Here is a 24,097-nt window from a genome sequence, read left to right on the forward strand (position 1 = left end):
TGCCCAACAGGCCAGTTGGGTAATTTCTTAATTACTATTTATGGGTAAAATAATATGCCCAACTATGAGTAAAAACATTACCCAGCGGCAATTGGGCAAAAAATGCTCAACAGTTGGTTGGATACATACTTCCCCAGCGTTGGTTAAAAGTTGGGCAAAAAAAATGACCAACTTTTTTAGAGTGTACAGTACTTTCTCATTCACAGCCTTCACTTCATACGGCCCAATTAGCCAAGAGTTTTCGAGCTTCCCTCCTCTTCGGGCATCCTTTCTAGCATTCCGTACGAGAACACTGGAACCAACTTCGAAGCTCTGAATAAAATAAAATCCAGCAGATATACGTAAACATCATAATACAATGCATATGTTGCCATTCATTTAATTACAACTTCAATGTACAACATAGCATTATATAATTACCTTTTTTGGTGCCTATTATCCAAATTCTTTTTTTGCCGTTCTTGGGCTTTGCCAATATTTTCTTTCACAACACCTTTGATTATGTCCCGCGACTGTGACATGAGTTGAAAAACCCTCTCCCGCTGTGCATCGCTGCAGTCTGTAGTAGGAGCTTCTGGTTGGACAATGGAGTCTTCAATGTCGACTGGTTGCAATGGCTCTCTGGATATATGAAGATAAATTAACATTCAATTATTCACAACACTTTCTTGACTGAAGAATAAATAAATTTTTATATATTTTATTTTCACTATTAAGACCATTGAACCAGAAATTTGAGTCACATCACATACTCAAACCAGCACAAATATAAAACCCTTATATATATTCTGTGCTGTTATAGGTCCAACTTGCATACCAGTCAATTATGATTAATATATAGTATATGAAAAACAAAACCAATGTCAGTGGCATTAATTGCATGTATCTTTTAAATTAATGGGCATGCATTTACAGTTTAATGAATGTTCATATTTTGTACTTGCTGCAGAGTGTACCATATACAGGGTTAATATTTATTTGTTTAGATATTATAACTTAAATTGGGTTATTGATGGTCCTCTATTTAGCGTTTTTTCCCAGGACCTGGGATGTGTCAAATTAGATTTTATCGTACAGAGGACTGGTGTAGCTATGCAAGATTTGTCCAAACTCTCTTATCCCTGATTGCTTTTTCTCTGTATATGGCCTTAGCAAATGTAAATCTCTATTCAGCAATGGCAGGTTTAAATTATTACAAACCTTCCAAACATCACAGCAAAAGGTGAAAGACCTATTGAACCATGTCTGGCTGTATGGTACCCCATGAGAATTGAAGACAGCATTTCATCTCAGTCATGTTAGTTTTCATTGACAACCTTGATGAGTGACCTTTGCAGAGTTTGGTTGAATCTTTCATCAAGCCCATTGGTCTGTGGGTGGTAGCTAGAGGATTCTCTGTGGTCTACCCCTATCATGTCAAACAGGGACTTGTTCAGAGCATTAACAAATTCTCCTCTCTGGTCTGAGATGACAATTTTCATGCACCCAAATCTAAATAAATGGAAACATTTAAATAACTTTTGTTAAAGTATTGATTACGAGTAATGTAATGAACTACTGGCATCTGCAGAATGGCTACATGGTTTAATCAGGAAATCATTTCAGCACTGATTTAAAAAAAAAAGTAAGTTAAAAGCACTGACCATATCCCACTAACATTTCATTGACATTAACTTAAGAAACAACTTCTATAAATTCCTGTAACCATTTGGCCGCTTTCTGGGTCACAGTTAAAACAGTGCAAATGCAGGTCTGCATAACTAATTCCATGTAAAGTAGAAACAAAAGTAGATGGATATTTACCTGGCCATGGTTTCAAACAGAAAGTTTGCAACAGTTTTTGCTGTTTTGTTTCTGTACAGCAACAGCCTCTGGCCATTTGAAAAATAGTCACATAGGGTTTATATGATGTACTTATTTCCATTGATGGTCTCTGGAAGGGGTCCAATCATATCCACACCCATCTAAAAAAAGAAGTAAAATGGCATTCAGAACCATACACAATCTAATCATACGAACTGATGTTCAAGTGATTTATATCTGAGTTTTGTAAAATGCTAAACATTCAATTGTTTTTTTTACTTTTTATTGTAACTCACACTGGAAGACTCTGTTACCAATTTTTTTCTTCATTACCAAACCTATTAGTTACTGACTAGTCAAACCCAGCTGTTATATGGAAGTCCAATGGGAAATCTCTGAAGTAAGATGCAAGTCACATACATTGATCTAGCTGACAACCTAGATGGTAATTGTCACTAGGGACTATCATAGGCCTGGTAACCATTTTCATCACCTTTGAATGTGGGGTGGGGGGGGGGGAACAGATGTATAAGTACCTGGATGAGTGATTGATAGTTAGTCAGAAAATTGCCTTGGAATCTGTCAGTGAGATGACAGGGTTACACCTAACTGATGTAGGAAGCATACATTGGTAGTATAGGTACCTATACTTTGGTATCTATATATTGTAAGCATTTAGAAATGTTACAAATTAATCTTTGAAGGGAATTTGCAGAATTTTTTATATTAATGACAGAAATTCACACTGTAGAGTTACAGTATGGAAGGAAAGACTTCTTGGTTATTAACCAAGTAGCAAATTTTACTTAAATAGATGTTGAAATAAGCACATGGGTTCATTGGGGATGAATTTTGGACAAAAGGCTATGGCTCTGTTGGTACTTTAGTTATGAACTGCATATGAATGTACGTACCTAGGACATTTTCTCGGATACTTCTTTATGACAACAATTCAAGTACTGAACTCTGTTATGTTCATGTGTCATTCTTGCTTCATATCACAATTCAGTTTTCTTTTCATTTTGAAATTCATATCAGATAATTATGAAGTCCTATGTAAAGGTTTTCCTGTTGCTTTAATTATACGCAGCTAAAAAAAAATACCAAAATGTGTTCTTAGCGAAATTTGTGTGTATGGCTGCAGTACATGAAAATTCCCGACAGTACTGCGAGTCATTAAGTCTACTGAATGTACCACCATCATGATCATCTTTAATATATGCTTAGTAAATTATAACTTTAAGAACAAATGAATGAGCTAGATCTTTCCTTCTCTGGACAATCTCCACACATACTCCTTATACTCTTGCACTGGCCAACAAAGGGATGCAAACTTTAAGCATCGGTTGATAACTTGGTATGCATATGGTGAATGACTTTGCAGTTACAATCATGCAAACAAATATTGCTTTTAGATGACAAAAAACAAAGTGATTTAGTGATAACTGTGCTGCTTGTGAACAGTATTTTCGACCCAGGCCTAGCATTAATAAGCTGAACGCATAAGGTGGTCCATATGTATTCCATTAACATGTAAGGCCTATGAGCTAGGATAGGTATTTGAAAAAAAAAACATGTTACACAACTTCCATTGCAGATTCCATCAAAATCAGGTGTACATGTGCCTCCTGCTGAAATGCAGATGAAAATAATACTAAGGTGGTGAAATTGTCACCACTCGTGTCCTACAAGGACTCTTACAGAAATTGAAATGAACCTGATATTTCTATTGATTTAGCCACCTTCTCAGATCCCTTTCTTTCAAATTAGGGTCTTATACCAAAATACTCCTATCATTTGGTCAAATAAGTTCATGATAACATGTGGGATAAAACGAAAGCAAATTGTTGTGCATTTTTATTTGCTCTTTTTTCAATTGTTTCTCTCAACAACCAGCTATCCTCCTGAATAGAAATTTATTCACCCACCCTCAAATTTGTCAAAGAGATTACACTATAGGCCTATATTAGTTTTTTTGGTCCATTCTGGTCACTATTCTAGCAATACTACAGTATATCACCAAGCAGTGTCTACATGTGATAATACATTGCAAATTTAATATAAATGATATAAACTTGGTCCATGGAGCTATAATCCCAGGTTTATAGCTCCATGGTTTAACCTGCACTAATTTAATTGCAACATTGTTTTGTGCATATATTAACAACCTTAATTACTGTGGAAGAATGTTTAATGAATATTCATACCATAACCATGTACATGTTTGCATAATTAAAATATCACCAGCAAAGAGGCCCATTAAACTTATTAAAAATTATTAACCAACACAGCTAACCTTCTGACAATGAAGTGATGGGCAGGTGGCCAACTGATTACCTATAGCATATATTCGACCTGCTGCAGTGTCTGTGCACATCCCGGCACCAATATATTAAAAAAATATGGGAAAACCTCTAAAAAGAAAGAGATAATAAAGTAACACTCATTAATTTAATTGATCCTCCAAATGGACAAGACAGGGACCCCCCCCCCCTCTCCCTTGCTACCTTGTGTTTTAACTAGTAAGGGGACTAATCCCAGGACATATCTTTCAGAAAATCTGAAAAGTCCTATCCTGAAGATTTTTTTTTTTAACCTAGCAATTTCAAACACATAATCATTATTGAAATTAATCATGGTAGCATGGGTACACAATACACAGCTGATATGTAACTGACAGCTGATCTGGGAGTTTTGGCAGTTACCAGAGTAACAAAAATTATACCAAGTAGGCTTTATTTCAGAGATTGCCAATCGGAGTGGCTTGAATTTGAATAAAGCAAATTATTTGCAAATATAGGGTTAACTCTCGAAGTCCTACTCCTAGGCTACAGTAGGCTAGCCTATAGTAGCCTAATACTATTCGTGTCTTGCCGACTAATTATGCATCACGATATTCTCTAACACTTATAAAGTTTAGACTTTTCAGTTCTACTCTTAGGTGATTACAAATAATAAAATATACCTATAATCTGCAAGGCCCAAATGGCCAATGCACTTAGTTCAAGTTATATGCATATCTATGGAATCATTTTCTTCAGTGGAAATAATTCCTAAAAGTTTTATACAAATAAACAAATAATACACTTACCGCCAAACCCTTCTTGTAAGCTTTAATTTTGTGGGCTTTGGCCAAGGGCCTATCTTCGTTGCCATGTGGGCCGACGTAAACTAGATCGGCATCTCCCGTCAGTCTAAAACTCTTCGATCTTCCCCTTATCGATCTTTCTAGATTTATCGTAGACTTTTCAGGGTACAGTCCTGACGAAAGATATTTTCCAATGATAATGTAGACCTACTCGTCATCGGTATCCAGGTCAGGAGAAGTCATCTTGTAATATCAGATCGGGCTAAGTAAGTTAACGGTCTCAACTCTTAATGCAATTACTGTGCGTGCATATATGCAGCTACTAAGAAATTTTGGGCCTGCGACATGTAACGACGTAGACGGCACATTCGGCTTACTTCACTGAGTAAACAGCAGTATACATTTTACAGTAGAATGCAAATACGCATGTCACACCTAGAACGTAGAGCGGGAGATTTCCACATTTCCCGCGTACTGAATAAAATATATTGACTGTGACCAGGGAGTTTTTCCATAACAACTCCCTGCTCTGACCCCGGATTTGACCTCCATGCTCCGGATGGCGGGGAACTATCACCGCCGCGTATCGGTTAAAATACATTTACCTTCGACCTACATGGTTGATCTTTCTCCAACGTTTAGAAATTCCGACCTTCCAAACAACTACCCTAATGGTAGTAACGATTGATAAGCAGCAGAGTCAGACAGACATGACTAATTAGTTCGGAAGATAAGTTTAACATTCATTATGCAGCCTTCTGACAGTCGACGATCGAAATAGAGCGGACAGCGTCCCTCTGGAGTGTAGTCTCCATGATAATAATAACATTTTGCCGCCTCTTCCCACAACAGTCGACACTCGAAGTATTAGTTATACTTTAACCGAGTTTTGAGGGTGCATGCTGACCGATATATAACATTGTCAACCTGGTCTTCGCTAGTAAATTACCTCCTTTTAAGTAATAAGGGAACGTAGATAGGGCCAGAAATGTTTGTCACTCAACAGAACCACGTTAAAGCTCTTTGAAGAGAACCCGGACACTTTCCACGGTGGCGTAGAAAGCAAGGGAAAGTGTCCCTGAGACACTATTCACGCAAATGAGACACTATTTCCTAGTAATAAGTGTCCTACGGACGCCCGGACACTCATTACTGCCACACTGGCGCCCTTTAAGCTTTTTACCACTTTTTATTTATTCCCGATTATTGACTTTTTTATTGCGCTCTCATCTACCTATTGACATTTGTCACACTTTGTTGGTGCAATTTTCTGACAAATGGCGATGACACCTATTTATTCTTCGTTTATCTGCAAATCAGCAAGGCCCGGAAAGGGTCATTTCCGGTGATCTAGGGAGTATCTTTACTCAAAAAATTTCTGTACGCTCCGCGCCAACCTGTGGTGGCGCTCCGCTTAGATAGTGTCAAAAGCACCCCTACAGACCATTCTCTCCCCCCCCCCCTGACCAATATACCCCTAGCTCCGCCACTGGCACCTACTGAAAGAAGAAGAATTTGCAATGTGTTTTGCAATGGTTCAACTTATATCATTATTATTATCATTATTGTTGTAACGACTTCCCCAATAATTCTAACCAATATGGAAGGGTAATAACATGGAAAATGATTTTATGTTATTGGCAGGTGATGTAATAACTGCTGGATGCCTATATGTTATGCACATTAACATGTGGAACGCGCGGAGCGCGCGAAAAAATTTGGTTATATTTTTCGGTCAAGTCGTTACAGCCCCCCCCCCCAAATCAAATGAGGCTCCTACGCCTATGTATATATATATATATATATATATATATATATATATATATATATATATATATATATATATATATATATATATATATATATATATATATATATATATATATATATATGTGTGTGTTAGGAATATAATATGATTTGAACAAAATAGAGGCCCCTATAATTTCTATTAAGTTACCTTCACAGATAGTGGTACAGCCATTCAGAGATTAGGGGAAAGTGACCCGTCAGTGGCACATTGATATACCATATGACATTGTGTTGCTGTACTATTCATTTTGCTCTGAGTTTTGTTCCTTTCTGCCCCTCAGGTATGTTCTTTTTACTTTATTGTACTTATTACTCTTATCTTTAATAGTTTAAGGATCTAACTGATGTATTCTCATCAGTATTCATGGTAGCATTCAATAGGAATGTCAAGACATTGAAGTGCACCTTTTTATCAGTGCTAGTAGTTTTATATGTTATTAATATAGCCATAGGCTGTATGTAACCTGTATGGTACATTGTTAATTGATGTGGTGAAGCCATTGCAGCTACGCCCAGGAACGAGGTGGTTCCATGGTGTCAAATTACTTAGCAGGTATAACCTGTGCAGCATAGACTAATTAGATGGGTTGTTCTATTGGAAGAGGGGTTGACTAAAATAGCTACACAACAGGCTGCATAGGGTAGACCCCCTAGAGAGATCTGGGTGCACAGGATTGGTGGAATTGTTTAGGTTACCATGGCAATCCTATACCAGGCAGATATATTGTTCTTATTAGCTGTATACTGCCTGTGCAGTGGTAGTGTGTGGGTACAACTATATTGAAACCTTTGTTTTAATAAAAGTCGTAAGCTAGCTCCCTAGTTCATGTAGGGAAATGTTGCTAGTCTAGGGGTGCACAGAGGATTAAGATGTTAGAATAATTATTTACACTTCTGTGTGCATCTGTGTGGGCCATGTCAGTTAGTCTGGTGGATATGTTTGTTGGTCTATGCATGATGTGTGTTATCTGTAGATTGATTAGGTTTATCTGTTTATCACCCGAATCCCCTGGTAATGAAGACATGGTTTTTCATTCCATACTGTGTGTGTATGTTGATTACATTGTATCACATCGTAACAGGGATAAACATGATGAACCGTTCCGCCATTTTATAATGTCAAATATTAGAGTCTGGAAAGTTAACGAAATAGTTCCAGGAGAGAAAATCAGAGCAGAGGTAAGATTAATTGACCATCAAGGAGAACAAATTCCATTTCTAGCCAATTTCCATGAAAATAAAAATAAATCACAGTATTAGACTGCAGAGCGAGGTAACGTTAGTTTCTACCGTTAACGTAGGTTTGATTCGTATGACCAGTGTATGTTGTACATTACAAGAGGAGCTGCTTGATTTCAAATTAACTATAATGATGTTAAATGACCGTGACGTAGTTTGTTCCATATAGTGTAATGAATACATGATATAGTTACATGTGTTTTATAACATTTATATCGTGATACAAGCTGAAACTGATATGAAACTGTACAATATTGTAAAGTAACTGTATTGTACTATGAATAACACTTCATTTCATTAATTTGTTTAATTACAACTGCAATATTACAACATATGTTACCTTATTAAGTTACAGTTAAACAACAAAAACTGCTGCATGGGGCCTTTTTGTGCTTGTAATATATTGCATTGTACATAAAACCCGTGACTATGTGACATTGTAATGTAATTAGAGAAGTAATACGTATATTTTAATTAAGAGTTGAACGTTAGTGCAGTCGGTTACGTGTTTGACACACGTTTAGTGTAACTCGTAGTGTTGTAAAGGATTATTTTCATCCGATAACCAAATATGTCAGTAGTATCAGACTCAGTATGTACCTGATTTTTTTGCTGTCCGTCATGTATTTGGTATTGTCCCACATCTGCTGAAGACACTCGTCTTGTTCCTATAACAACATATGCTGGACAGGTAAATTTGTATTAAGGTACATACATTTAGAGGCAATAGTACAGGCTGCATGGGCACTTCTCCGTACAAAATTAAAATCACCCCCCCCCCCGAGTCCCACCATTAAAGCATTAAAACACCATGCACCTTCTCTATTGGTGATTAAATGTGTTGCCCTTCTCTAGTAGACATTGGTGCCCCAGCAGTGCCCCCTGAGATAAAGCTCCTGACGACATCACTGGTTATGAATCATAGGAACTATGAACTCTCCATTAAATAGTGTAGATTCCGGAAATTTCACAAACAAGTTTCGGCTTTGTTATTATACTAGAATCGTTCACATTCATATTTCGTAACCAATCAGTGTTCAGGTCCGAAACAGACATGGTACATGAATATTCCAACTAGTTCACGAGCTTGGTTTTTCCATAAACTAAACGCTCTTATATCCAATATCCTAGTTTATTTGGCAAATTTTAGTAAGGGTTATTAAGCTTCTTTTTATTGTACGTCCTTACCAGTTAGTGTTAAATAAGCAGATTTTCAACACAAACTGCAGTTTTAAGTATATATATATTATTGTAAATACTTTGACATTGTAAATTATGAGTAGACGTGGTACCTACGGTGCAAGGATACACATATAGTAAATTATGTAGGCCTATGAAGTATACTGGCACTAAGAGTTAGAGGGCAGGAAGTGTAATTTATGTAGCATATGGTACATACAGTTAGAGGACAGATACTGGTGTTATAATGTATGTATTCTTTAACATTAGAGGACATCAGGTGTCTGTTTAATGTAAGTTATGTAGGTCTATTAAGTAAACTGACACATACAGTTAGAGGACAGAAACTGGTATTATAACATATGTATTCTTGAACATTAGAGGACATCAGGTGTCTGTATCATATAAGTTATGTAGGCATATGAAGTATACTGGGACTAAGAGTTAGAAGACAGGTAGTGCAATTAATGTAGCATATGGCACATACAGTAAGAGGACAGATACTGGTATTATCATGTATGCATTCTTCAACACTAGAGGACATCAGATGTCTCTATAATGTAAGTTATGTAGGTCTATTAAGTAAACTGACACATACAGTTAGAGGACAGAAACTGGTATTATAATATATGTATTCTTGAACATTAGAGGACATCAGGTGTCTGTATCATATAAGTTATTTAGGCCTATGAAGTATACTGGCACTAAGAGTTAGATGACATGTAGTGCAATTAATGTAGCATATGGCACATACAGTTAGAGGACAGACACTGGTATTTTAGTGTATGTATTCTTGAACATTAGAGGACATCAGTTGTCTCTATAATGTAAGTTACGAGGCCTATTTAGTATACTGACACATACAGTTAGAGGACAGATACTGGTATTATAATGTATGTATTCTTGAACAGAGGAGGACATCAGGTGTCTGTATAATGTAAGCTATGTAGGCCTATGAAGAATATTGGCACTTACAGTTAGAGGACAGGAAGTGTAATTTATTAACTATATGGTACATACAGTAAGAGGACAGATACTGGTATTATCATGTATGTATTCTTGAACATTAGATGACATCAGGTGTCTTTAAAATGTAATTTATGAAGGCCTATTTTGTATACTGGCACATACAGTTAGAGGACATGGAGTGTAATTTATGTACCATATGTTAATTCTTTCTGTAGTAAACATTATTCACTTACAGGTCACACAATTAAGAGATCTCAGAAAGTCGTTCCATGGATTACTTCTGATATTGTTCGTTCTGTAACTACAAAGCATATCTTTACAGCTGCACTCCTTCAAACAAGCTTAAATACACCATTTTAATACAAGTTGGCAACCAGTATTCGCGTAGCAAAGAATATTTTCTGTGAATAAAAGACTGACCTCAGGAAAACTTGGAATGTTATTAAGGAAATCATTGGCAAAACGAAAGGATTCTGCCCGGGTTAATAATTATAAGCTTTTACATATAATGATAATGGAATTGAAAATGACCTTGAGGTTGCAAAGTATATCAATGATTAAATCTCTAATATTAATCAAACTCTTGCTGACAAGATTCAATATTTAAAAAATTAAACAAATAACGGAAAATGGCTGGGCATTTTAAACAATGGAAAGAGTAAAGACATTTATAGCGATAGCTGGATTCGGATCAGAGGTCTGTTTCGAACCCCGTTGTAGACATTAACTTACTTTGCTCTTTTCTAAGATTTCATTTTGTGTTGTTCCTATGGGCTGCAGCCCCGCCCCCAAATTCCTACACCTATGTCGATACGTATATTGTCATATGGCTACAACTCTAGCAAACTCGAATTTCACGGAAAGTGTGGTTAGTGCTGTCCCAATTGCTACTAGTAAAAGTGTAACTTTGCATCATGCATGGGATAAAAGGTCGAATAGGGAACACTTAGTATCATCCAATTAACACATATGAGTGAATTACAGTAAACAGGGAGTAGTGCTCGACAGCATCACAACGCATAGTAACACGAGCATATATCTAATTGTGGGTGCATGTTATACCGTCAACAAGCTAAAGTACTTTCAATACTGTAACATATTAGGGTTGCTATACATTTGATACAGTGACACTAAACTATAGCAATACTAATGTAACATATTAGGATTGCTACTCTTGGTACAGGGGAACTACACTATAGCAAATACTAATGTAACATATTAGGATTGCTGCACGTGTAATTGGGTAACAAAGCTATAGCAACTACTAAAGTAGCATGTTGGGGTTGCTACACTTGGTACTGGGAGACAACACTAGAGTAAACACTACTGTAGCATATTAGGATTGCTACAGTTGATTCAGGGGAACAAAGCTATAGCAAATACTATTGTAGGATGTAAAGATTGCTGTACTTGATATTGGGGGACAAAACTATAGCAAATACTAATGTAGCATGTTAGGGTTACTACATTAGGTTCAGAGGAACACAATTATAGCAAAATATTAATGTAACAAATGAGGGTTGCTTTACTTTGTACAGGGGAAAAACTATAGCAAATAATAATATTAAATATTAGGGTTGCTACACTTGATACAGGGAAACAAATCTACAAATACTTACGTAGAATATTAGAATTGCTACACTTGGTACATGGGAACAAAAATATAGCAACTACTATTGTAGAATATTAGGATTGCTACAGTTGATACAGGGGACCAAACTATAGCAACTACTAATGTACCATATTAGGATTGCTACACTTGATACAGGAAACAAAACTATTGCAACTACTAATGTAGCATATTAGGAATGCTACACTTGGTACAGGGAACAAAACTATAGCAACTTCCATAGCAACTACTATTGTAACATATTACGATAGCTAGACTTGGTACATGAGGGGAACAAAACTATGGCAACTACTAATGTTATATATTATGATTGCTACACTTGGTACAGGGGAACAAAGCTATATAGCATCTACTAATGTAGCATATAAGGATTGCTACACTTGAAACAGGGGGAACAAAACTATAGCAACTACTAATGTGGCATATTAGGATTGCTATAATTGGTTACATATAAACAACATGTCTTTCCTTTTCCTTTGTCAAGTATTCTTTCGTTTGTTTTATATTTATTAATATACTCCTATCTTTTCTATATTTCTCTTTTTATATTGCTTTTCGTTATGTTTGTTACCATTTCTGTTAATTCGATTTGCACGAAAAGATACGAGTGGCCTTTTCAGCTCTAATCCATTTTTGTTTTGTTTTGATATGTTTTCCATCCTTCCAACACACTGTTAAACTTACAGCGGGAAAAATAGAAAATGAAACTGAATTCAATCAGTTTAGATATTGTTTGGATTTCTCCGGCAAAGGAAATGACCGTGCTAGGAGTATTTCTATTAAATATCTATAAGCAATGTTTTGATTAATAGTTATTGCATCCCTCCGCCAGTTCAATCGCCAGCGCATCGTAGACATTATTGACCTCAAATTATGATAATATTATGTATGTTATATATATATATATATATATATATATATATATATATATATATATATATATATATATATATATATATATATATATATATATATAGTTTCTCCTCTTAGGCTGCCCGAATTTTGTATCGCGTGTTGTAGGACAATATCTTTTCCGGGTTTGCGCTCTTCACTAAACTATATATATATATATATATATATATATATATATATATATATATATATATATATATATATATATATATATATATATATATATATATATATATATATACATTGGTATATTTGTTTACTTCAACGCATGATAGCTGGGACTTAGGTTTACCTCGGGGATAGGTTTACCTGACACCAGGTAAACCTAAGTCTAGGGTCTTCTTGTTCAATCAATTTCACTTCCTTTGAGGATTGATTATTTCGAGTTAAGAGAAAACCTCATAAACTTTTCAATTCCGAAGTTACAAAAAAAAAATCGTTCATTTAAAGGGTAAAATTTCCCCTCAAAAGTGGAGGTAATTCTGAAGGGTATATAACAGAATTACGTAGTAGATATACGTGGTATATATGTTGATCCCAACTTTACACCTCGATTTTGACCAAATGCGGCTATATATAGTTCCGAAACTTAAAGGTTCCTCTAATTACACTGAAATCTTCGTGTTTGTACTTTTTCTTCCATTAATTTGGGATATTTAAGAAAATAAGAGTTTCTATTTTAACTGGCAAATTTACACGTAACGAAACAACGCCCCCACACATAAGCAATTCTTTCTGTGTTCGGTGGCAGGGCAGTCGATCGGATCGTATCGTTGCTATCCCAATAGCCTACATTCAACGTTACTTTATGTGGGCCTAGCCATGTAGTCTACAAAGTAAAGTGCCGCAGGTTACCGTAAACGTTGCCCATTTGAAGTTGGCTTTTGGAACTTTGGTGGAGTATATGCATTGTAAGTAAATTCCTTAAAAGTGTTCCGGATATATTAATAACATTTAGAGTAAATATCTTCATGCTGAACACAAATAAAGTAAGACCATGGTTAGAGTTAGAGTAGACTAGCCTAGGCCTAACGTTAGCCCTAAATTGGACCTATCAGTATTACTGGCTATGGTAAATCACAGCTGCCTGCTACTGCCTTTGCTGATACTCGGAATATAAAATGTGATAAATAAATTAAAGTATATACTTGTAACAGATTGGTCAACCTACACATTTTGCAGCCTGGTGATCTTCCAGATCTTTTAAAGTAAAGGCTTAATAATTGACGCACCTCCAAATATTACTAGGCCTACAGTACTACTACTAGGCCTAGTACTACTATTACTATACTAGCCTACTAATACTGTAGCTAGTACTAGCAACTATACAGCAGGCAACCATAACTTTTTGCAGCCAAGCAGAGTTAAATATTTCATGAGTTTGAATCCATTTCAGGTATATGCTGATCAAATTGTGTTTGTGCATGTTTTGGGGCATTTGGAAATCTTACTCCCTAAAATAACCAAAATTACCTCAATATAATACCACTAATCTCTGGGACCTGACCTTTCTGAGGTCAGAGGCTCAGAGCATAGCAAACAGCATCCAAAGATAATGGATGTTTACTTAGGCCTTCACTACAGTAAGCTTATCGACAGATGTGTCAATTTAGGGGTATGAAAGAACTTGCATTCGTGAGATGCAATTTTGAACCATTTCACGAAATATAAATCTTTGGGTATGTCTCAATCTCTCTGCCATAAAATAAGGCAGTCAGAAAGTCACAACTCCACAAAAACAGATACACAAGCAACGGAACACTACAGTAAAAGAAAGGGCCTGATAGATTCCATAAACGAGTTACAAAAGTAAAAAATGTGAAAACGTTTGCCATCTCAGTACAATATTCATCCCCACAATATTCTCTATATGTGTTAGTGTGCATCACTTAGCCCTGTGCGTACAGTAGTAGTGGTGTGTCATTGGTTCTGATTCAGAGAACTAAGTCACACAGGGCCTCAGTGTAGCAGTGTACAACAATTTTTTGTAACATGAGTTTTTCCCCCCTGCACCTATGGGATGAATCATGGCTGAAGGTTAACAATTGAGTATTCATTTTAGAATAACAACGCAATCATGGCTAAGTAATTTAGGCATTTTGATATTAACGTTATGATGTGGGTAGTGTTAATAGTGCTGAAGTAATAGCTTGATCAAAAGTATTCCTCAAAGTCCCACAATGCCTTCACAGGGTGACCTACTGTACAGTCACTTGAGCACTTAGGAGTTTTTGCAAAAGGAGCAAATTCCTTGTCCAGAATTGCTAGGTTTGATCCAGTTTTCCGGAGTCCCATAACAAAAAAACACAGTCTGTGATATATCAATGGAAAAGTGTAAGATTCAATGTAACATATTTGAAAGGATTAGAGTATGTTGAAAAACCACCAGCTATGCATTTTAAGGAAATAAACAGTACCTCATTGAACCTTGCATTGTGTTCACACTAATGAGTTATGAAATTGTTATCAGTGTCTTCATCATTAAAAACTATTAATTAGGTTGATCAATGGTCTCACATATTAGTGCAATCACAGAGGTTAAATTTCAATCAGGTTATAATGCCAAGGGAATCCAGACCTACTTCATAAAAATAAAAAAAATTCAAGGCTCCTATAAAAATCATTCATGATAAAAACCAGCATACATACAGTATGTGCAACTAAAGTAGTTTCATATTGGGTATCATGTCCAAATAAAAGCTCTTGATTGTATTCAGTTTTTATACTTTTAAAAATGACCATCTGTGTGCAGTAATTTGGTGTTAGTAAGTAACATGAAAATGCACAAAACTAATGTTCAACAGGCACTAGATAGTTCTCATGTCCATAGCACAAACCAGGGAGTTGTTCCATTACAACTCCCTGCACGAACAGGCTATTATGATCAGAGTTGTTATGGAACAAATAAAACTCCCTTGTATGATGTTAGCACTGTACTGTGTGACAAAACACTTAAATGCATACATGTGGTAACTTGTTGCTATGATCCGATACTAGCTGGTTGGGTCTATAAATAGATCACCATTATGCCAACTGCACTGCACATGGTTTCCATTATGTAATAAGTTTCATTTTATGAATTTGTCAATCTGACATGTATGCTACTGTATATGTGTAGGCTGCATGTACAACTTATTGTATCTTAATAATATACAGTAAAAACTATTGAGAACAGTGATAAACAACATTTTCAAAGTGACAGTTGGGGATCTAAAAAGACCACTGAAAGCCTTCTGTAGCGATATAACATGATACTAAACATTATATATCTCTGCAAGCTAGTGTACCCTGCTTTGAGATGTATGGTTTAAATAAGGTTTTCACAAGTTTGCCCTGTTGACCCAACCACTGGCCTAGACATACCAATAAATAGATCTATCCATGCTTCAAATTGAGTTTAATGCTATCCATTACATTTAGGAGTACTCTCTAAAGTGTCTACCTTCACAACATCATATAATAAATTATTAACAATCCATTATCTCTTTATATTTATGGCAGAGCTGTATTCGAGTCCAATTAGCCAGAGCCCGATCTAAGTCCGAGTCCATCTGGTCTGAGCCAAATACAAGACCCATCAAGTCCGAGCCGACTCCAGATACCAAAGATCACCTTTGGTAAAAATTCTTGAACTGTTATGATAATTATGCACCCAGGAGGAAATTTACCTCATGCTATAATTTTTTCGGACCAGATAAGTGGCACCAAGCTCTTCCTGGTTCATAAATGTTATAAAACTACTGGGAGGGGAGTCACCAAGGACCTTCAATACTTTCAGTTACCCAATAAATGCTAACTAGACGCTCAATAATGCTTCCCACAATGGGGGTGTTGGGTCTAGCAAACCTTAAGTCTAGTGGACCCTCAATATAATGGGCATCCCTCTTGTTGGTACTGCATGTGGTATCCTTTTGTTAGTGAAACTAAGAGTTTTATCCTAGTCATTACATTGAGGGATGCTCTTTATTAAACTCCCTTTCTTCACTGCATCGTATTGGTGATCCATTATTTCAGTTGTAATGTTGCTAGTACTGTATTTGAGAATCCTTTTGTTAGTGAAACGAAGAGTTTAGTGCTATCCATTACATTTAGGAGTTAACTTTCTAAGTCTCTACCTTCTCAACATCATATAATAAATTATTAACAATCCATTATCTTTTTATATTTATGGCAGAGCTGTAGTCGAGTCCAATTAGTCTGAGCCAAGTCCGAGCCCACTTGGTATGAGCCAAATCCAAGACCCTTCAAGTCCGAGCCGACTCCAGATATTCAAATATGATCACCTTTGGTAAAAATTCTTGAACTGTTATGATAATTATGCACACAGGAGGAAATTTACCTCATGCTATAATTTTTTCGGACCAGATAAGTGGCAGCAAGCTTTTCCTGGTTCATAAATGTTCAGCCCGGGCGCTCAACTTTCAAACCATGCAGGGAGAGGCAAAATCATATTCAAACCACGACCACCGCCAGGTTAGAACGTGCTTCTGAGAACCCTGCTCTACTAAAAGTGATATTCTAGTTACATTTAGGATTGCTCATTAAGATTTTCAAATCATCATCATTGTCATGGTTGCTACTTTTTCTGATGTCATCATCATTTGTGAATTATTGTTATTGTTGCCATGTTACATTTGCCAGTATCAATTTTGCTTATTGTTCTCTCAAAATTGCAGAGTAGAAGGAAGAAATGTTAGCTAATAGTGATTATACCATATGTTCTTGGTCTCTAAATTGTTTACGCTGAGGTCAGTATGAACACAAGTGTTTGTAATAGTTTTCCTTTCTGTTAAAGTATTTTCTGAATCATTTCATAAATTTTATATTTATACTGGAATTTTCAGTAGGTGTTGGCTTCATTGAGGGTCAAAGGCTACTCAAGGTCAGTAGAGTAACATAGAGCATCTAACTCAACAAGGAAAAGTTGGTAGTCATATGTAGTGCATATAGGTTTCTGACATTGAGTACTATTCTATAAATTTGTACAGTATAGCAGAAGCCCATGTGAGATAACTAGATATCTGAAACTGAAAGCCATGTTAACATGATAGTTCAATATTAGAATGATTAATGGAAGTTTGTATGCAGGTGTATCATGTGCTGAGTGCTCTTAGCCAAGTCAAAGGTTATTTGAGGCCAATATAGGTAAAATCTGAAAACCTTCATGATCCCATACTATCTAGTATCTGACTAGTAGCTGCTTTAATAGCTGAGTCTTAGGGCAATTAATATATTTATCAGAACAAGTAATGTACCTCAAAAGACTTCTTAAGCTCTTTTGAGCCCCATTCAATATTTCAGTGTATTAACTTCATCATTCTTTTAACAAATTTACTCAAAATTGCTAGTTTCATGTTCTGGCAATCAACCTTTGTCATATCATGTTGCATGAGTGCTGTAACTGGTTTACAAGCTTGCAAAAGCCTTAAAAGGAGGATAGGGTGTTGGGATAAATAGTTCAAAATAATATTAACAAAATTGTAGCATATTTTGCTTTTCTTTTTTCCCATATGTTGCCACTGCTTGAATAAGACTAGTTGATAGGACTCCACTTTTGAGCTCCACTTTTGACTTTTGACACTTTTGACTTTGACTCTTTTGACACTGACTTTGACTTTTGACACTTTTGACTTTGACTTTGACTTTTGACTTTGACTTTGACTTTTGACACTTTTGACTTTGACTCCACTTTTGACAGAGCTCCACTTTTGACAACAAGGTACAGTAGACTTCAACTGCATCTTGTTGGCAACATCCTAGGAAAGTTTCAATAAACACAGATGTTTCTATAAATGAGGAATCTGATGAACATTCCAATACTGCGAGTCTTTATTGGACATTTCAGCAGGAGGCAATAACCAATTCTGCTATCGTTACATACTGTAGGTCCTTCATAAAATGCCACTTAAAGAACTGTATTACTTCCTTGGGAAGGTGAAATTATTGTCAAATACAACATCTGTCAAATATTTAGTTTCCCAACCTGTCCAACTCCCCCCCCCCCCCCCACCCCTCCATTTATCCCGAGTAGTTTACAGAAACTGGGACAGAACATTTTTTGTGGGAAACAAGGTTAAATAATGTTGTTTGAGGTATTGAGCATTTATCTATATGTCCCTTTCGAATCTAGATAGGAGGAAGTAGCAAACAATGCAAGGAAAACATGAAGTTCAAGTGGATGCTTTAATTGCTTTTACCCAAAACATTGCTATATTCATTGATAAATATAATCCACTTCAAATTCAGTACCGTTATACAACATGCAAAAGAGTTATGATATTGATGTACTTTCTGAATTTAGACCATTGCAAGTGAACAAGTTTAACATTGGTTTTCAATTTGACTGTATGTAGAAAACAGCGGTTACATAATGAACCTCAGATACAATGTCGTGTAAATACATATTACTGCTAGGAGCTGTTTAACAAACAGTGAAAGAAAAATTTATTACTTGACTATCAAGAGATTCGCAGAACTCCACTCCAACAATATTTACAGTGGTGCAGACTTCAAAGCAGTGCAAGGGCAACAACTGCCTATCTCTTTAAGAAATTTCCAAGTGCTTTCATTTCTAGCATTTGCATATGTTCAAAAGAAAAATGACAAATTAAAAGATGTGGTCTTTTCAACATGTTACCACATCTCCCCCCCCCCTCTCCCCCATCAAAAAAGTATTGCATGTACAGCAGTAACCCTTTTTGTACATGTGCAATATATGGGGCAGAGCCTTATTCATGACTTGACCAAGCCCTTTATCCATTTGAATAGCACAAGTTATGTCAGTGGTATTCACATCAATGCCTCATAGAAAATGTGCCTCATGGTAAATTTTCTAGCTGATAGCATGAATGTGAATGAGCTGAAGTTGTAGAAGTTGCTTTGTTTATATATTTCTGAAAGTAACATGAAATTTCATATTGATTTTTAATGAAAATATTTGCATTTATCAGTAATAAACAGAAAGAAGACATAATGATTTCTGCTATAGTGTCTTATCTCTGCCTCTTATGTTAAAATTGTGTTCATTGGTTGGTCCTTGTACTTCGAACATATTGCTCCCTAACTCAGCAAACCCATATTCGAAGTGTTATTAGTGCTGGGAAGTGTTATTTCCAACGATCTAGGAGGTCTTTATAGCTGAAAATTTCCCCCGTACGCTGAGCGCCAACCCATGGTGGCACTCCACTCAGGTAGTAACAAGACGCCCTCCCAGGAATTGGTCAAGCCCCCCCCCCCCCCAAGCGCCCACCTCCTCCACTGGAACAATCCTGGCTACGTCACTACATGTACCACAGGTTTATCTGATATCAAAGTGAAAGCGGCTTTCCACAAGAATAAAGAAAGCATATCTACATTTTTGTGTAACACCTACACAACTCAATCCCCACGCAAACAAGACTACCTACGTATAGTTTTCATTAAGGATTCCAATAAATCCTGCAATTTCCTACCAATAACATATGGAAAGTCACTCCTGTTATCGTGGCGGAGCTAGGGGTATTGGTATGAGGGGGTGAGAATGGTCTGTATGGGCGCTTTCGACTTTATCTAAGCGGAGCGCCACCACAGGTTGGCGCAGAGCGTACAGAAATCTTTTGAGTAAAGATACTCCCTATATGGCCGGAAATGACCCTTTCCGGGCCTTGCTAATTTACAGATAAACGAAGAATAAATAGGTGTCATCGCCAACAAAATGTGACAAATGTCAATAGGTAGATGAGAGCGCCATAAAAAAGTCAATAATCGCGAATAAGTAAAAAAAGTGATAAATAGCTGAAAAGGGCGCCAGCAGTCCATATGAGTCCGTTTGGGGGGGGTGCATCCGCCCCTGACTGTATTGACGCTCCGCCACTGTTGGGAGCTCAGTGTAGGAAGAGAAGGGGGGAGAGGGACGGTATTTTTTAACGGTTTGGGTGAGTGTCTGCAATGATTCGTAATGACATGTTATCGCAAGCGTTCAACATGCTCAAATAAAAAGAATGAATGAGGAGGAATTCATATCACTTTTCAATCATTTTTTGAAACAAATTGAGCGAATTGATCGCTAGTAATCTTGAAATTGGTTTTATCACGGTCATTGTCATGTTTCTCATATGTACCTTTCTCATATAAAAGAATTCTGTACGTAATGTTATCAGAAATACTTTTAAAATGACACCAAAGAGATTAAAAATTCTTTTCGAATTTGTTAATAACATTGTCTTTTAAGAGACACCGTAGACACGTTGCTCGGTTGGGTTTACTGCAATAGTGGCAAATGGAGACCAATATCCGCACTTAGTGGACCTAATGTTACAGTCGTGCATTGACCTTGAACAGAGGGGCCTACCGTGAAAACGTACGGAAAATTCATCCTTTTATATCTCAGCGAGACAATTCCACTGGATACAATAATACGGCTCAAAAGTCCTTAGATGTGGTCATCATAACAATCACAATAAAAGATAGATATGAAAAGCAGATTAAAGATATGATAGAAACTCAAATGTGGACCAAAAAACGATGTCCCTACGGATGCCGTTTAGTGACATTTACATAATTTGTGTGTAGTAGGTTCCGTAGCTCTTTTGTGGAAAAAATTTGTAACATGCTTAAAGTTGGTAGTTCATCCATGCTTTAGATTAATGAGAGACATAGATCATCACGTTTTATGAGGAGGAAGGCTATTTTTAAAAATCTGGGTAATAGGTACTGTAACTCTTTTCTTGGAGAAAGCTTGGAATATGCGGATAAGGAAGAAAGTTTCGAGTTCCTCCCACGCATTAGATAAATGAGGGATCTAGTTCATCACGCTTTGCGAGGATATCTCATATGTTAAGTGTAAGAGAAGCGGTGATTGTAAGGAATGGAAGGGGAGAATGGGGGGGGGGGTAAATGATGTTACCAGGGGGACCTAATAATTTGTCCTAAATGAGATTTAAAAAATTCATTAATGTAAGTAAATTTTATTACTGCCTGCTCTCGCTGATTTCTTTTAACCCTATAGAGCGGAGTGTGCGAGGTGAAGAAGGGTAGGGCAGGATTGGGGAGGGATGATAAATGACGATGTAACCAGGGGGCTGATAATTCGTTCAATAAGAGATTTGAATATATATATATATGTAAGTTCATATCATTACTGCCTGCTCTCACTGATTTCTTTCAACCCTAAGTTACGCTTATCGGAATTCTTTAACAAGGAGATGCTTCTAATTTATTAAACTGTGTAACTTTCACTAATCTATTTGGAAAACATATGCTTTTAAGTTGAAAGACTCAATAAGGATCAATTAAGTAGAACAAAGATCGTTTCGTGCTGCGTGTAACGATGAAGTTTCCTACATTGGGATGGAGGAGTATCAGGGAGTGTAAGATTGAGTGGGAAGTTAAATGACGGAGTAAAAGGGAAATTAAAAAAAATCTTAGTGATAAAATCATTATTGCTTGCTCTTTGCTGATTTAACATTAGAATAAGTGTCGCTAATCATTAGATATTCCTTTAGCATACGAGGTTCGGTTGGGGAAGGGGGGGGGGGGATACTAGACGGATTGACGGGGAAGAAGATTGGGAGCCAGTGGCGGAGCTAGGGATATTGGTCAGAGGGGCGAGAAAGGTCTGTACGGGCGCTTTCGACTTTATCTAAGCGGAGCGCCACCACAGGTTGGCGCAGAGCGTACAGAAATCTTTTGAGTAAAGATACTCCCTATATCGCCGGAAATGACCCTTTAGGTATAGGTGTCATCGCCAACAAAATGTGACAAATGTAAATAGGTAGATGAGAGCGCAATAAAAAAGTAAATAATCGCGAATAAGTAAAAAGTGGTGAATAGCTGAAAAGGGCGCCAGCTTCCCATTTGAGTCCGCCCCCCCGCCTGACTGTATGGACGCTCCGCCACTGCCTGTTATGACATTAGAAACAAATACTGATATGAGATGAGTGTGGTATATACCTACTGACGACTGATAACAGTATTATAGTGCATTTTCTAGCCTTTTGACATCGTATGAATCTAGCAGATAACGTACAGGTACCGTCTGGTACCATTATCCGTTTTGAGTGCTATTTAGGGGTTCTAGGACAAAATCCCCCGGACAAAATCCCCCCAGACAATATCCCCCTGACCCATACAAAGCCTGCCTGCAACAACCAGGGATGGCCCAGGTGTGACAGTCAAGGCATGGGACATTGCACTGGTTAGGGTACCGTTCAGGGGATTGGTCAGGGGACTGGTCAGGGTACTAGTGAGGGTACTGGCGAGTGTAACTGTGAGGGCTCCTGTTAGGGTACCTGTGAGGGTACCGGTCAAGGTACTGGTCATGTGACTGGTCAGGGTACCGGTCATCATACTGGTCACTCTACCAGTCAGGGTTCCACTCAGTGTACTGGTTAGGGTACTGGTCAGGATACCAGTCCGGATTCTGGTCAAGGGACTGGTCGGGAGATCATTGAGGGTAATTGCGAGGCTACCTGTTAGTGTGGCCATGGGAGATAGCTCCATGGTGTGACATTTAAGGGACCGGTCAAGGTACTGGTCAAATTACTGTTTATTGTACCAGTACTAGTAAGGGTACGTGTCAGGGTGCCTTTCAGGATACCAGTTGGGATACCGGTCGAGGTACCGGCCGGGGTACAGTCCAGGGTACTGGTCAGGGAGGGGTACCGGTGGGGGTAACTGTCAGGCTCACTATTAAGGTACCGGTTGGGGTATGGTCGGAGTACTGGTCCTGGAACCACTGAGAGTACCACTGAGAGTACCAATGGAAATACTGGTGAGGGTACCGGATGACGGTACTGGATGACGATACCGGGGACCGGGATGACGCATTTTTGTAAAGAATTGATGGGAATTTTTTATAGCTTGGGGAGATTTTGGCTTGGGTGGATTTTGTCCTAGGGGGATTTTGTCCAGGGGGATTTTGGCTCTGGGGGATTTTGTCCTAGGGGGACTTTGTCCGGGGGGATTTTGTCCTGTCACCCTATTTAGGTATTAGTATTGGACCAAAAACAGTATTAATGTCGGCATGAAACAAACGTTAAAGAAAGCTCAAATGTTGTTTGTCCATCACTAACATCCCTGGTGGAACCATGGAAATATTTGAAAATTGTCAGCACTGTGGCAAGTCCCCAGACATTTTGATATGTTACCATTATAGTTAACAAATTGGGTAAAGCCTGTTCAGGGAATGATGATAAGCAGCCCCTCCACTTTTATGTTTTTGACAAAATACTATACACTCAAAGCCAGATTTTTAAAGCAAAAAAATTATGGCAAGAACTAATGGTATACTGGCAGTTTTGAACTAAAATCGACAGTGAATATTACATAAATTGCATCAGAACATAATTTAAGTAATGTATAAATGCATGCGCAGTTGCAACTGTTCACTGTATGTTTATTTTTTTTCACTCCTCAGAGGAATACTGCTACAAACAGTCAAACAACAAACAATTTTCGATTGATCAGGAATACAACAGAAAGTGTCCCTT

General features: G+C 37.2%; 3 protein-coding genes across 10 annotated transcripts in view; 2 read left to right on the forward strand and 1 right to left on the reverse strand.

The window, feature by feature from the left end:
* The window catches only part of LOC139970036 (NLR family CARD domain-containing protein 4-like), a 554,750-nt gene that overhangs the window by 417,915 nt on the left and 112,738 nt on the right, over positions 1 to 24,097 (forward strand). The gene's annotated exons all lie outside the window — the stretch shown is intronic.
* Positions 182 to 6,058, reverse strand: LOC139970085 (uncharacterized). Of its 6 annotated transcripts, none has more exons than XM_071975747.1 (6): positions 4,895 to 6,058; positions 4,141 to 4,217; positions 1,804 to 1,964; positions 1,201 to 1,491; positions 421 to 621; positions 182 to 312 (listed from the first exon to the last, which is right to left on the reverse strand). In XM_071975747.1, exons 4-6 carry the CDS (start codon positions 1,281 to 1,283, stop codon positions 228 to 230), a joined length of 369 nt encoding a protein of 122 aa, XP_071831848.1. In that variant the 5' UTR covers positions 1,284 to 1,491; positions 1,804 to 1,964; positions 4,141 to 4,217; positions 4,895 to 6,058; the 3' UTR covers positions 182 to 227. The 6 variants fall into 6 exon arrangements, with proteins under 6 accessions (XP_071831848.1, XP_071831845.1, XP_071831846.1 ...); XM_071975744.1 differs by having other exon boundaries at positions 4,100 to 4,217; XM_071975745.1 differs by lacking the exon at positions 4,141 to 4,217.
* LOC139970059 (uncharacterized) overlaps positions 7,531 to 24,097 on the forward strand; it is a 351,315-nt gene continuing 334,748 nt past the window's right edge. For both annotated transcript variants that reach the window (XM_071975679.1, XM_071975686.1), the window contains exon 1: positions 7,531 to 7,879. The gene's annotated coding sequence lies outside the window, so the exon portion shown is untranslated. The remainder of the gene's footprint in view (positions 7,880 to 24,097) is intronic.

This window comes from Apostichopus japonicus, chromosome 7 (assembly GCF_037975245.1).
Source record: "Apostichopus japonicus isolate 1M-3 chromosome 7, ASM3797524v1, whole genome shotgun sequence".
Lineage (NCBI taxonomy): Eukaryota > Metazoa > Echinodermata > Holothuroidea > Aspidochirotida > Stichopodidae > Apostichopus > Apostichopus japonicus.

Coding starts and splice junctions, on each gene's coding strand:
- LOC139970085 (XM_071975748.1), bottom strand. CDS start 1,283: ATGCTGTCTTCAATTCTCATGGGGTACCATACAGCCAGACATGGTTCA. Junction 622..1,200: donor TTTGCTGTGATGTTTGGAAG/GTTTGTAATAAT, acceptor TCATATATCCAG/AGAGCCATTGCAACCAGTCG. Junction 313..420: donor GATAATAGGCACCAAAAAAG/GTAATTATATAA, acceptor TATTTTATTCAG/AGCTTCGAAGTTGGTTCCAG.